This window comes from Cygnus olor, chromosome 21 (genome assembly GCF_009769625.2).
Source record: "Cygnus olor isolate bCygOlo1 chromosome 21, bCygOlo1.pri.v2, whole genome shotgun sequence".
Taxonomy (NCBI): Eukaryota; Metazoa; Chordata; class Aves; order Anseriformes; family Anatidae; genus Cygnus; species Cygnus olor.
The window spans coordinates 2,861,968-2,877,941 of record NC_049189.1 but is presented as its reverse complement, the minus strand read 5'-3'; the positions used below and the strand labels follow the sequence as shown (position 1 = coordinate 2,877,941).

Genomic DNA, 15,974 nt, shown 5'->3' with positions numbered 1-15,974 from the left:
ATGTTCAACAAAACAAAACAGAAGGCTTCCTCTTCACCTATTTCCTGTTTGACCTAGAATTTCTTGCATAGAAAAGCTCCTATACACAGCTCCAATAGATGAAAGTGGCTTTACCAGTATGCAAACACTTCAGTATCAATGTTTTACACCTCCCAAACAGCACCAGATAGTTTTGAATTCATAGGAAAAGTTTTCCTGCGTAACTCAGGTGCATATTTAAATCCATAAAGTTTCTGAAATCTGTCTAGCCAATAAAAAATCCCTTTTCTAAGTTTTTTTCTAATTTAGCCAACGCTGTTCGGGGTGTGGGGGTCAGTTATTATACTTCAATAACTACTTTCATGAACCATGATTGTGTGTTTTACTCACAAAGTACTCCCAGGTATCCACGTCCATAGTCTAAACAAGACTCATTCTCTGCTCTGGTTCAATGCCTGTCCCACTAATAACCAGGGACTTTCTGCCCTGTTGACCTCCTGCTCCTGTTTCTTCATTAGGGGATGACAGAGTCCATTGAGACTGTCTGACAAAAGCCTTTCAGTGTGTCACAGAGATTAGAATAAAGCATAGCCTAGGAGGTTAAAGTATGCCCTCCTTGACTTTTATCAACAGCAAAGTTGGTCCTGCCTGAGGGACAAAAGCACATCAAAGTACAAAATCAAACAAGCTTTGAAAGCGGGAAACAGTGGAGCAGCATCTGCTTAAGGAAGCTGTAAAGAGGGCTCCGTAATCCTGCAAAGAACAAAGGTGAGAGTGTTTCAGGAGGAAGTCATAGCCAAGCTCACAGTTAAGACAAAAAACAACAGAGCTTCCGATCCTCACCAATACAGAGAGTCTTTACCAATTATTAACGTGAAACGTGTTACCACTTTGTTAACGAAGACTTGCAACCCGATCTGTGCAGAGTCTTTACGGAGAAACAACTGCTGAGAAATCCTTATGTTGAGCTAGCACTGTTCAAGTTCCCATTGCAACTGTTTGGTAGGTGCAGTCCTTTACCACGGTATGGTACACACATACTGTAGCAGGAACCGCTCCTCCTCCCAAATGTTTGGGGATCCGCACATCAGGAGCTTCCCAAAGCACATGTCCCTGCCCAGCGTCTTTCAGCTGGCTGCACAGTAGTTCAGTTCACCACACAGCAAACTCAGTGTTGAAACACCAGTGTCGACACTTGACATCTGCAGACTTGTTAAAAAAAAAACAAGCAGTAGCTGTAAAACATTCTCCAATGCCAAAGAAAACTTGTCCCTTAATTACCTCCCTAATTAGAACTTCCACGGTCCCTTTTCCCACTCCTCCTCAGGAAATGGTCGGGGGAGCTTTGTTCCAGTCAGTGAGGGGTCCCCAGAACATGTGCCAGGCAGACCTCCCACGTTCCTAATTAAGATCCTCACTCTCCTTTCACTTAATAGGACGTTGTCAACTTTCCAAAGCAACACGGACTCTTGTTGTTTTAAGAGAGAAAGTGGAGCCCTGACATATTGACAGCTCAGCCCTTTCAGCCTAATTTTATTTGAAGCTAATGCCAAGGATTGTTTTGCTACTAATTAATGTGAAAGGTGATCAGGAAAAGACATATTCCCAGCTTGGACAAAAGCCCCTTTGGATACAAAGTCTCTCCAAAAAAAAAAAAAAAAATCACTTCTCTGCACATGTAGCCTCCACAGCTTAATCACCATTATGCTTTAAAATATATATACATACATATATATATATATATATATATACACACACACAGGGTAACTTTGTCCATGCTCACCTGACACAGCTCATCCTTCTCAGCTAGTTTGCATTATTAACCTCGTTAAGAATAGAACAGTAGGATCAGAGCTAAAACTCTTTCCTCTTGCACTCTTGGGGAGAAACCTCATGCTTGAAAAATGAGAATAATACAGCAAATTAAAATGTAGGTAATTCACTGGAAAAAAACTTACACCTCTGCTTGCTGATCCTTCACTGTTTCCCCAGCCTTACTGAATACCCATGTACAAGAGTAAGTGTGCTCTGCATATATGACCTCATTAACCGTTTGTGTTCCCATTAGCAGAGAACGATTTCCTAAAATTTACAGAAAAGGGATGAACAAGTGGGTTTGCTACCAGTTACACACTGAAGAAACTCTATCTACTCCTGACGGAGCTGTGCAGTGGATGGGGAATTGTTTGTCATTCCCCTTACACCAATAACGAGCTCAGTTAGGAACACGACATGGTGCTGTAGCTGACAGCACTGTACATACGTCTTGGCTACTCTGCATAATTAATAGCCCTGGAACAAACCCGTGAGTAATGCAGTGCCCCAATGAAGATCACTCATCCTACCTCTCTATGAATTATTAGAGCTGTAATTTTGGTGTTACTTCAGCAAGCCTCTACAGGACGAGATCAAACAGACAAACTGCATTTCCTTCTTTCTGCAGGGAAAGGAGGATTTACCACTATTGCATAACGACAAGCGATGCACGCAGCTCCTGCCCCTGAAACTGGCTGTGAACCAGGTGTCACAACCTCGCTGCCCCCCCCACCTTTGTCCCCCTTTTCCTGTCGCTGTTTCCCCATTTTACATCCGACTGTGCTCCATGCAAAGAAGACATGAAGACTCACAAAAAGAAAAACTCTGCTTATATATGACCTTTGTTATAATGAGGCCTTAAACTCCTTCTCCATGATAAGGGTATCCCACTTCTAATTTTATTTAAGTGGCAGTCAGGATACAAGTGCTGAACTATGCATTCTGGAGATGTGCTTTCAACTGAAAATAACACACTGGTTGGCTTTGGTTTTTAAATAAAATCTTATTACAACCACAGAAACATTATGGACATTAAAAAATACATTTCATGGGACCAAAATGATACAGCAGTTGTCCTTGCTTTATGCATGCTAACAAAACTCAGCTCATATGGATAGCTTGCTTCAGATGAGAGGCTTAAATTGTTCTGAGAACAGGTAATGTTTGCATAACTGAGTGACATGTTCTTGCCTGAGCACAGCTTAGACTGACAGGAAAAGGAGGAAATTTTATCCCATTTGTAGCTAAAGGGAAAAGCATGCACTGGTTTCAGGCTGCTGGAAGCCACGAACTCCTGTGCCACAGCAATGTCATGAAAGCAATCAACATTATGGCCCTAGCCCAGCCATCCAACAACCAGCTCTGCTGCCATAAGTGTCCATGGCAGAACATACATTAGCTTGAGCAGGATAAAAACCTAACATAAACTCCATACCATCAGTAAATCTGGCAAATTTTCCAATCCATCTGTCTCCTAAGGGGTTGGCAACGACCATTTAGTAACCAGTTAAGGTTTCCCAAACCCTCTGAAGATGCAGGCCCCTATTTCAGCACCAAGAATTATCACAGAGTAAGTTAGTGTGAAATATGAGTTTTGGTAAATAAGAGCACAGGTTGAAGTCCCAGTGTGCAGGTCTCACTGAGACCAAAAAGCACACACGTGGACTGAGGTAGAACAGGAACTGTTTGCCCAGAGCCTCACAAACCCAGACAGCTGGGTTCCTTGCAGCTCCTCTCCACTCAGAGACCCACACAGTCAAAAGAGACATTGATAAGCCCAGGGAATGTTCCCTAGAGCAGAAGAAAGCAGAAGCATCTTCCAAAACCGAGCAGAGAGGTGCACGATCTCTCAGCTGCCTCTCCTGAAGCTGAAGCCGGTTTCAGCTGTAATAACACAGAGCCACTCACCGAAGCCACAGGCAGCCTTCAACACGTGCTCTGGCCACATCAAGCTAGCAAGGGCGGGAGGGACACACACGAATGCAAAGGATAATGCACTTCAGACAGGTAGGCAGATGTGAAGACGAGGGTATTTTTAGCTCTTTGGTGAGCAGCCCTTGGGGCTTCGCGCTGCCATACACTGAATGAGCACAGAAGAGCCAGAGCAGGAACGAAGGGCAATCAGCAATGTCAAGTGTAACTCAGCACCTTAAAGGATTAAGCCTCTAACAAAAAGAAACCCTGCACAGAGAGCTAGAAATTAACCGTAACAACTTCTAAGACAGCCTATAGCAAACATGGCCAATGTTCTTGAGGTAGATTGACATAACCTGATTCTACAATGGAATCACGTTCTGTAGAAACTTCGACATATTTTTCCTGTAAGATTCCAGGCCTGAACTGAGTGTAACACGCAGGAATCATAATGCACAGGAGGTCAAGACAAGAGCATCCTTTCACAGGGACATTTGGCTGAGTCGCTTTCTTTTCAGCACAATGAGCTACAGAACCTAAGAGATCAAAGCGTACAGGAATATATCCAGAAATCCTGCATTTTAGACAGACAGATGAAAAAAAAAAAAAAAAAAAAAGAAAAGGAGGCAGACAACCTAGGGAGGATCCCAGCACTTTCCTTCTCTTCTTCTGGAATGCAGAATGAGGGAGAACAACCAGGGGTAGAGGGAAGAAAAAACGAGACCAAGAAGTCTGTCTGGCTACGCTTCCCTTTTATCAGGCTCACAAAGGCACTTCTAAGAAGAGTGGGAGGAAGCGAGAAAGGAGGCAGGCAACAAACCAATGTTAAAAAAAAAAATCACCTTTTAACATTCTTCCAGTAATAAGCTTTTGCCACAACACTATTAAAAGATTCTCCCTCTTTTTGTGATTCCCACAGGAATCTGCAGTCAATACCATGCCGACAGCTCTCTGCTCCACCCACTATTTGAGTAATTTTCATTCACCCTGAGTCACTTACAGGCTGGAAGGGTTAAAGGAGCAGAAAGACACCTGCTTCTAGCACACAGCATATAGGCGACTTCTGCTTTTCTAACTGGAGGCAATTACTTCAGTGGGTGGAGCTGTGAATAAAGGCTGTGATGGCATCTCTTGGGCCCAAGTATTCCATATTCTGGACCGTTTTAGACTCAATGGGTGGCATCTATTAATTCTTAATTAAGCCTGGAAATTCTTGTCTGGCAACAAATGAACAAACAAGCTTACTTTGATGTACAGACTAGAGGCAAGAGATGAAGTTCTGTAGTTTATGTGTGTGCTTTGGCTGCACATATGTTTAAAAAAAGGATCTTCAGCCAACGTGCTGTAGTTATACCAGCAAAAAACACTACTGCTGATCCAAGCCTAGAGAAGTCGACAGAAATTATTTCAGAGGATTTGGGCTCAGACCTTGCAATGCTAAAATACTAAGACTAAGCCCCTCCAACTCCCAACACATCGTACAGGTGCTATGTTCTTCCTTTAAGTGAGCAAACTTGAATAAGGCTGTCTAGCCATGATGGTACAGAGCTCACACTGGCTAAGTTGTTATTCATCTCCAGGCTAATTGTCTTCTAATACTACAGGAAGTTCTGTATATTGTCAAAAAGAATCTCCCTGCCACTTGACTGCAGGTTATCCAGACCTCTTAGCAAATGCTGAACTTCAAAGTGTCTCAAAGCAATTATCAAATTCTTCCATTAAAATAATAATAATGGTCCCTGAAAGTATGCAGAAATGTATACACACTTCTCTTCTGCAGTACCCATGCAGAAGTAGTTGCTGCACTGAAAGCTTAACATACAAAAAATAAAGAAAAAGGGGAAAAATGACATAGGACTCACCATCCTCATGCCCTTCTCTATTCCTCCGTCGATGTCTGTCTCGCCGGTGGCTAATAACCGACTCTGTTCCTGTTTCATTGTCCAGTCCATCCCGGCTGCTGGCAGCATTTGGGCTGTTAGAAAACACATAGGAAGAAACAGTGGAGTCATCTTTTTTTCTTTTTTTTTTTTTCCTCATTTCTTTTTGATAAAAACAGTTGCATTTGTGAGCATATTGGCTTAGAAGCCAGAAAACTGTTATGAGGATTAGCTGCAGCCTTGGCAGCTGCAGCACAAGGTCCCCAAACTGCTCTGTTCACCCCCAAGACAGTTCAAAAGACAGTTCAATATCCATGCCCTGAGACACAGTGCTATTTGCACAGGGAGCATCATCGTAACATTGAAAAAGCTGCCACAGGACTGTTGCATGGAATTTCTATAGGAAAAAAGCCTGCTGGTGGGCTAAGAAAAGGGATGATTTTAGCAGGCGCTGACATGACAACAACAAAACAGCTTTAGCTGCGGATACTCTCACAGGACATGGGATTTCAGCACAGTCCCACAATGACAGCTCTAATATCACAAACCTGCAGCATACCTGCCTAACACAAGAACAAACTCACAATGCTGTTTTTTGGAAGAAGAAAACTTGCCAACCCTAAAACTCATCTCAGCCTCCAACTCCCGCCAAGTTCCTATGCATCTCTCAAATCCTCCCATGGGCATTCCAAAGATCACAATCCAAGAAACACATGGAAATACGCATGAACTCCTCCAGCAGAGGACATGCTCTACCAGGGGCTTATTCTCAAGGAAGTACTGGGACCGTGAACTGTCACCTTTTCTGCAACATCCATGTATATATTTTAAAACCAAACCCTGTGTTTCAGCACGCTTCCTGAAGTGCTTGTTCACCTCACCAAGGCTTGTTTCCCTGACCATAACCTGAGCTACCCCTGCGGCTTGCTGTCAGCCAAAGGGCAGAAGCCATACCTTACTGCAGCCACGTTTAATATAGAACGCTGACCTTGAAGGCTCAAGTCTTGCAAGTCATGGCAAAGCTCGAAATAATTAAGTGCGTGTCTGTGAAACACTCAGAGAGACCCTGGCCCTTTCCTCATGTTCTCAGCCGTCTGAAAGCTCCACAGCTCTGCCAGTGCCGCAGAATGCTTACCCTACTAAGTCCCTGTGAAGGGCCATTGGGATCTGACATAGGCTAATGCCCTGCTGTGGAAGTTTTCTCTTAAAAAGTTGCTGTTGATGCTCATCCTCGCTCTCCCGCAAGCAGCACCCACCGAAAAGCAGTCCCCGACCACATCTGCCTCTCGCATCTGTTATTTACGCCCGACAGGTCCTCCTTGTGCACACCCACTGGCCACCAGCACACTTCCACCAAAGCACCAGTCATCGACGCATTGCTCCTACAACTCCAGGCATGCCCTGCCACACATATTTAATGCAGATGCCCAGGATCTAACCAACTGGCCCCATGGTTTTTCGTGGAAGAGCTAAAAAAAGAGCCTTCCTACCATACACCCCAAGGACTTGCAGCTTCTTTTCCCCCCATCAGGTGGAGTGAGAACCCAGCCCTTCTGAGCTCAGTTTCTAGAAACTAAGAAAGCAGGAACATTGGCACCAAACCGAGAAGTGACTCCTGGAGCGCGTGAGCCCAAGCCAAGTGGATATGGTGAGTCTCCAGGGCCTGACAGTGGCACCAGACAGAGGTTCCTGGTTCAGGTTCTGGCCTGCTGCAATGTGTCAACCGAGTGACAGTCAAGATGAAAGATTAAGGGATTTGGGCAGCACGTTAATTCATTAAGAGCTTCTGTACTTCATTTTTGCTCTTAAGCATGAAACCAGAAGAGGTTAGGCAAGAGACTTTTCTTTCCCCCAAATTATTTGCTTGTATCTACAACTTGCACCCTCTTTACTCAGGCACAGGAACGGTGTAAAGCACGCGAGGAACTCACATGAATCTTGGCGGCTTTCTTCACTGATGAAAGCAGAGCACAGTACCTCTGAGACCTCGTACAAGGATGTTCTCACCAAGAACCTCAGTCCAGAAGTTTGCTGCCAGCACATATTTCTGCTGCTGTTCCTGCCCTCTTTCCTTGCCACTCCACCAGAACACCACTGTGCTCACCAAGAGTCTTTTCTCTAAGGCTAGTCTTGGACATTTCCTTACTGCACACCCTGACGGCTGGGCACGCACTGAGGGATCGTCCCAAGCAGTGAACATCAGCTGGAACAGAGCGAGCACACGTGCACAGCATTGCATTGAAGAGGATTGTTGAAAAGCCTTCTGCAACTGCACACCCACACGCTTTCCTTGTATGAATGAGATGTACTGACATGCCCACCACAGCAGTTAGGAAATAGAGGCTGTTAGTCAAGAAAACATTTGAATGCACGCTTTAAGCCCTGATGAGGCTACCGACATGTGAGCAGGTATTTCAGTGTTGTCACAGGTACCTTTGCATTTCTCCTGCCAGCAAAACTGAAAGGGAAAGGGGCTGACCATCTCCTAAGGCAGCACCACACACAAAGAAGGGAGCTGGGAGCTGTGCTAGCCAGCCTGCGAGGCTCCCGGCCATCTCAGCAGCACCATCTCGTGACTACTGCTGTTACTATCCAGCCCTAAACCATTCCCCCGGCTAAAGCAGCTTACAGAAGGTGGTGTACAGCCTAACGAAGGGCCCAGAAAGAACCTTGCAGCTGGCTTCTTTCTCTCTCATTGCTGAGTGAATTCAGTTCAATTCAATTTCCAGTGCACAAGCCCAAGTGCTGTGTGCCAGTGGCAGTAAGGCAGCTCTGAGGTCACTCTGCTCAGCTCACTCCTGCACCTCCACCACTAACCCAGGAGCAGCCTCACCCATTCAGACCAACGCAGATTTGGCAACCACTGAGCAGAAGTGGCTGAGCACGAAATACAGGCTGAGCTTCAGAACCCTCACCAGGGAGGGAAAAAGTAAATTTTCTTTGCATTGAATCAATGCTGAAGTGAAGTATCAGTGCTGTCAGACAGCTTAGTTGAGATTACCTCCTCGCATCTGGTAATTATCTCATTCCCTGGGACGGTATGGCCTGCCTGCCTGCCTGCTCCATCCATTTCTTGTAGGCTTTGTAGACCAGGAACATTTTTGTTTGTACAGTTACACAACGCCTAGCTTGGTTGGGGCTTCTTATATAAATAAGGCCCCAATCATCAGTGAAGAAGGAAGACAGGAGATGACAGATCTGTTAGGTTTAATTGCGTTTAAAAAACCCCTCAGGGATTTAGGAGCCAGGAAGGTAAGTCTCTCTCAGAAAGGAACGTGATAGGTGAACAAACAGCGATACTCAGGTTTGGGCTGTGCAGGTTACAGGGTTGCACTACTCATCTCTTACCAGGAACCACTTTCCAAGCACACAGAGTGCAGAAATGGCTCTAAACACACTATTGCAGAATCACCACACCAAAATCCCAAGATACAGCATTTAGAAGAACGCCAAAGAATTGTAAGTGAGTAAGGAGTGAACTACAGTCATGATGCAAGCTCTGGAAACCACGCTTTATAATGAAAAATGTGAGCAGCTCTACTTAGTTTATCCAAGAGAAACAAACCATTTCAAAATCCAGGGAATTCATTATCCCTTGGAATCTTTACATCTAGAATAGATGTCATTTTAGATGAAATGCTAATAGCTAAACAGAATGAAGTGGCTTCGTGCCAAATAACCGAGTGAAATACTCTGCCGTGTGCTATGAAAATAAGGTTAGGGCATCATTAGACTCACTTCTGGACTGAAAGACAAATCCCAAGAACAGAAAACACTACAAAATGTTAAGAGATTCAAGTGTGAAGAGAAGAATCAAAAAGAGCATTAAGGGAGAACAAGTTTCCGACCAGAAGGCCGACCCACAAGCCAGATTCTGTACTGCATTTTGAAACAAGAAGAGACGGAGGGGTGGAGGAGAGAGAAAAAAGGAAGGCGGTTCATCTGGGAACAAGAACACAAGCCAGGAAACACGACCTCCTGTGCTGCTACTCCTGACTCAGCATGACCTGTGTAAGTTACTTCACCTCTCTGAGGCCTCCCACGTTTGCTTCGTAACGTGCAGACACCATCACCTGCAGCCCTGCGTGCTTACTGACGGCACGACGACACCGACGGGAACTGTAGGATGCTGGAGTGCAGCAGGTGCACCACATCACAGCTTAAACTTCTCCGGTCTGAAACACACGATTATTAGCAGTGTGGTTCCGCAAGCACACTCTTGTGCCTGACTTACAATATAACTATTTTTTTAAAAAGATCTCGCAGTTATTACCTTTAGGTACAGGTCAGGAAGACAAAGAATTACTTATGCTTGCAAGCCATGTGACTATGCTCGCTGAAGCCTTCCCTAGCCAACACAAAGCAATTCCTGGACGCACGAGGGCAGTAAAACCCTTGCTAAAAGCCCGGTGTCAGGCAGGGTTTGTATTTTTCTCTTGTCAAGATTTCTTGTCCCCCATAGAAACCATTTATCTGTAAAAGACTCGCAGAGAACACTCAGGGCTCTTCCAGGCACGAGATATCTCAGAAAGCAGTGGAAACACGTCACAACGGGCACATCAAGGCAGGGTTTCCATCTCAAAACATGCAAACCACTGCCGCGCTAGCACCGGGGCTGTGCTCCCTGCATCAGCCCATCCTTCTGGCTATTTGTTCATGTCAGCGATTCAGAGCAAAACGCAAGGTGCCAGCCAAGATTGGAAAATGCAGCAGATGTTAATCCCTACATCCTAGGGCTGCCTGACACTCTGATCCCTGCAGCAAAAAGGGCTCAACAGAGAGCGTCAGCACTCACAGATGTGACGAGCACGAGAAACTCTGCCAAGTCGAAGACCAGAGTGGCCCCAAAAGCTCAGTTTAGCTAAGCAAATGCCACTTTTCATGCCGTAGGAAAGATGGGGCAGATTTATTTACTATACATAGAGAAAGAGGGCTTCTGGACATTAACGCCAAATTTACAACAGATGCACGAAAACCTCGGAGAATACCACCATCTGGTTATCCGTGGAGAAAAAAATAAGCAGAGCTTTCTGGCAGCTAGCACAGGAGACAGGAACGTTGGTTTCTGCTCTGATGTGGGCGCTCCAGCGCTGTACCAGCCCTTGCAGAAGCTTGAATATCCATCACTTTTACTCGCTGTGCATCAGCTCACATTATTTTCTGCTTCTTGATTCGCAGTTCAAAGTCTCTCTCTGCATTCACCACATTTTAAAATAACGGTAAGTGGTGAAATTCAGAACTTGAACTGCTTGAAGTTTAGCAGCGTATAGGCTTGGTGTGTGTAAGGTTTAAGAACACAGAAGACACACAGGATATATATTTCATTCCAACAGTGACAGATTCCTTTTCTTCCCACCTCCCTTTTAACTCCTCAGTTCTACCAAGTACACTATTTTTCTACCAGTACCAATAAATGGTCAGCTTGCAGAAGCAAGGAGGAATGTGGGCAAGAAACAGACAGGAACTGTGTTTTTTTGGTTTAAAAAAGGAAGAAAAGACAACTTGCTCTTACTGGAAGGACGGAGGCCGGGAGTCTCCGATGCCACCTGTTCTCTCGATGGGAGGCGGAAGGTCTGCGTGGCTCTCGGTGCACTGCGAGCCTGTGTCGGAGTGGGAGCTTTCAGCCAGGACCAGCTGTCAAGAGAAAAAAAGAGAATTACACACATTTGTACGAGTTTCTCCGCTCCGACAGGTGGTCGGCCACTGCTTTGCTGTGCACTCTGTGATTATCTAAGAGAGGAAAGGAAGTGCTTAGTGCCTACTTGGACGGATTCCTGCCAATCTTCCACAAAATCAGGTTACATTCAGCCTCAGCACAAGAACTCCATCAGCCAGGATACGCAGGGAACACCACAGAGGTTTTCCTCCTCTCGGAACAAGCGAGCACTCGGGGCAGGGAGTGCACGTGTGCGCGTCACTTGTCATTACAGCACCCTCGGAGTTTCCTAAGCATGCAAATCGTCAGCATTCCTTGCAAAATGCACGCACGTTGCAATGCTGCGCTTTCAGCCTGGTTTTGTCCTGACAAAAATAAAAACCCAAACCTGAAACTTGACAGCACGATGCCCCAGTACTACAACTTCTTAGACAAGGACCCTCAAATGTATGAAAATTCAAAATTTGGTCTGGACCAAGCACCGTATCTCAGAGCCGCCCCCATCCCTATTAGGAGTCTGCACTAAAAACAAAATCCACCAGTCTCAAGAGCCATAAACATCTGGAGGAACAGATGCCTGACGTTCATCATACTCGTGCGTCCTGGGCCCGTTTTGTCCCTTAGCATTCCCTTAAGGCCGAGCTGCAGGAGAGGAAATTCATTTTCCAACCATACCACGAAAACCAGGCTGTGCAGCATGCACCCTTCAGTAATTCACAACGACCTGAAAACATCCTCAGTTACTACGAGGGAGGCTGCTGGGTGATGGGTCCGAGGTACGGACATGGCACACGAGAGGCTTTCTAGACTCAGTCTCGTTTCCAATAAATGCAGGACAGCAAGGCCATCTACATGCCTGTTGTGACACCTCTAATTAGCAGATAAATAGACGAGAGAAAGACGAACAAGTCTGTCTCCCTATCCCCATCCTCCTCATTTGGAGCTCATAATAATACCCTGATTGACAGTGGCTCTTACATTTTAGTAAGACCTGACTCCATCCACTTAATTTATTACTTTTCTGTAATTTTTTTCCAAAAAAAAAGGCTAGAGATGCTTTGTGTTGAAAGATCCTTTTACACACCTGGGTGAAAGTGGCTTTCTGCATCAATTTTCTCAAAATCCTACTAATGCTGGAAAAAATTCCTAGCTGAATGTACACTTTTGCTGCCAATAATTCAGTAAATTTCTGATATGAAAATCAGCATCTGCGCCTCGGTTTCCTAACATAGAAAGGCAGAACACTATCGATTTTGCGGAATGTAGATCAGAAGAATTAACATGCATAAATGAAACGGGAATCCTGGGGCATAAAGCATACCACACTGCATAAAGCATCAACACAGAAAACCAACCAAGGCGCACGGCTCCTAGATTCCTTTTAACTTCTCTCTGCAAACAAAATGTGGTAATTCTGTTCCACTTCTAATTCAGCTTCACCTCCTAGAAATGTTGCTTGTTTGTTGTTATTAGAGAGCCTAACAAAGCTGTCCTCTCTTACCCAAATTGTGAAGGCAGATGACCAACACGAGGGTTCGGCCTGAAGTGAAAACAGAACTCCACCACCTGAAAACTAAATTTTAAATATCAGTATTTAAAAAGGTTTAAAATATCAGTGTTTAAAAATCGGTGTTGCATTACGCCTGTGCAGGAAAGGCCACCGAGGGCTGCCCAGGCTTCAAACAGGAGGGCAAGGAGGCGGCGAGGACGGGGAAGCAGCGCCGCTGGCACCGCTGCGCTGGGGACAGATCGAGGCTGAAGGAAGCAACTTGCTCGCCTCGCACAGGAGGAGTCCTAAAAGCAAATGCAGACTTTGCACATCCTCATCTAGTTCCTTCCCTCACTATATGTTGAATGTTTTGGTAAGAATGGGGGAACAAACCCTGCAAAGCAGAAAGGAGGCTAAAAGCGATCCCTTCATTCACTCACAGCCCGCTGGCCACACGCTCCCCTCGCTGTCCACTGCCACCAGAAGTCAGCCCTGAACTCGTGGCCTGGAGGTGAAAAGGTTTATATCCAATTACCGTCCCCTGAGCCACCTAATCCCTTTGCTGAGTCGCTCTAAATAATATGATTATAAGGCCTTTAATTAAGTAAATGCTCAAGGACCGATGTAGATCATTACCTTTGACTAAGAGGCAGCGAGGGCTCGGCTTCCCTCCCTTTTTAGCCGCGAAGAGCTAGCCCTGTGCAAGGGACTCCGGTTGTGATCGGTTAATTTATCAAAGACTGATTGTAGCATGATCATCAGACAGATGCTAGCTGTTAAAGAAGGGGATGGAGGAGGAGAGGGGAGGGTACAGGAGGGGACTGGTGCGTTATTCCTACGAGCACATGCCATAAACGTGGAATCTCTGGGCAAGTGCTTTCAGCAACAAAATCAAACCAGGGGATAAAAAGAAGCGAAGAAACGGAGCGTAGGAAAGATCTACACATAATCTAAACTGCATCCATCCCTGCAAACCGGGCTGGGCTGCGATTCCCCAGGGACAAGGCCCTGGGTGCCCCCTCCTCACCGACCGGCAGTGGGATTAGCGGGCAGCCAGCCTCACCCTGTGCCTGCACCAGCACAAAGGGAAGAGGGAACCCATCTTTTGGCTGCACTCTGGAAACACCCCACCTCAGACCTGAATCCGCTGCCTGCGATTTAGACGCATCCTTTGGGGTGAAAATTTGCCCCCGAGGAATGAAAGCAAACAAACAAAGAAAACCCAAAACAAACAGGAGCGTAAGGGTTAGATGGGTTGCCTAACGCGATCCTGCTCGTGATAACGGGATCTGGGAGGTCCTGCAGGAGGACCTGACTTCAGAGACTTAAGCGAGAGATCTGGAAGCAATTAAGTTGTTAAAACCAAACACGGGCTGTCCAGATTTACGGCAGGTGACAACCGGAGCACTCACCCTTCATCAGAGCTCTCGTTCCTGACTCACCGAGCTGTGCTCAACAGCACTGGGCTAAAAATGCGCATCTGGATGGCTGCAGACCACATTAACAAAAACACTGCGACGAGCATTAAGAACGCTTTTGTTGTGCCAGAAAAGAAAACATGCAGTAGAAGACAGGACGTGCAGCCCAATTATTAAGATTGCACTACGTAGCTGATTTTCCCCGAACACCCCAGCCATCAGAAAGGCAGCGTAGCACCAAACCCAGCAGAAACTGGACTCAGCTGGAGCCTCCGTAGCGAAGTAGCAGCCCTGCCCCTTTCCAGCCACGCTGAGAAATGCCTTGGATTTGATGAGAGTCTGATGGTGCCTGCAGAAGGGGAGGGATTTGGGGGGTGCAGCCTCCTTCCCTGAACTCACCTCGCTGCAACGGCCCCGGCTGCACGCGTGTCCCTGCTTCGCGGCGTTAGGTATGTGCTCGACTCTTCCTACAACAAATTAAATGCTCTGTAGAGCATTAAGCATCCTACCAGCTTTAGGACAAACTGTGTCCTTTCCTTTGGAGAGCTATGGTAGGAATAAAAGGCTCCAAGGTTACACCGCTTTGAACGGAGAAGATAACGCGCTACGGGACTGCCACATCCAGGCTTCTCACCGCGTTTCCCCAAGAAAAGCAGCGTTATCCCCAGCTCCCTGGGCAGAAGCCAGCCCTGGTAACTGTATTTCCCCCCACCGAGCTTCCCCTGCAGCCCTGACCGGCCGTAGCATTTTATTGCACTCCTTTGCCTATGCCGTGCTGCTCAGGAGCACGCCTGCGGGCTGTGCACCAGCTGCACCCCAAAGGACTGCGCTTCAGAGGGAAATGTGGACGTCTTCTGTGTGGCTCACACGGAGGCAGTTAATAAGGAAGTGTGGAACTCATTGCGACGGTCGATTCAGTTCATTCCATCGTCCTGAGTGCTGGCTGCTTTTCCAGCCGAGGCCCCACCGTCACACTGGCTGCTAAATCTTGTCCAGGAAGCAGCGAAGGCTGTAACTAATAACTACTGGATGAAGGACTAGGACATAGAACTAATGACAGTCTCTATATTTTGGAGAATCTTAATGGTCCACCACCAAAAATGCAAACTATAAACCTAGTAAGCAGTAGCCCTCCACCCCAAATCAGTGATTCAAAAAAACCCACCCCAAAATCAAAAGGACAACGTGTAAGAAAAACAAGCAGGACACAGGGGGACTGGGGAGGAGGTCCAGATGTCTCCCTGGGAGCAGCGACTCCAAGCCAGTGCTAATCTAAGTGTGCGTTGAGTTCCCAGGGCAGCAAAAGTCAGCAGCAGCTGAAGACTTGCAGATCCTCCCTTGAACATTTTCCCCTATGAAAATCAGTCCTGCCTATGACACCAAGATCAAAGTTGCGAGCTATGACAAATAGAAGGATTCAAATGTTATTAAAAAAGATGAAACTCAGATTTCCAAACGTCAGTCATCTTGTAAACTTCAAAGCAGTCACTGCATCAGTGCAGAGAGGAGCCAGGGGGAGGAGAGAGCTGAGCTGCAGCGGCTGCGCCTCATGTTCCAATTTTAAATATGTTGTCTGGAAGTGAAATACATACACACATCGCAGCAATTTGCAGCGAGGATGACAATTATCACAGATGGCTTTGAGAAAGAATCCAAGCTGTCTGCTACCAGCTTGGATCCTTTCACGATGGCTGCACATTTTCTAGCAAGGAAGACAAGGAAAGCTCAGGTCCCTCGGGCTGGAAACCGAACAAGGAAGCAGCCCTGCCCAAAATATGTTTTTTTTCCAAGAGGTAAAAATCAACTTTGCTTGCCCTGAAATA

The 15,974-nt window shown here is 46.2% G+C and overlaps 1 protein-coding gene across 3 annotated transcripts in view; it reads right to left on the bottom strand.

Annotated features, from left to right (window-relative positions):
- DVL1 (dishevelled segment polarity protein 1) overlaps positions 1-15,974 on the bottom strand; it is an 82,985-nt gene that overhangs the window by 28,302 nt on the left and 38,709 nt on the right. For all 3 annotated transcript variants that reach the window (XM_040533344.1, XM_040533345.1, XM_040533346.1), the window contains exons 3-4: positions 11,101-11,222; positions 5,571-5,683 (exon numbers count right to left, since the gene is read on the bottom strand). In XM_040533344.1, the coding sequence (XP_040389278.1) occupies positions 5,571-5,683; positions 11,101-11,222 (235 nt within the window). The remainder of the gene's footprint in view (positions 1-5,570; positions 5,684-11,100; positions 11,223-15,974) is intronic.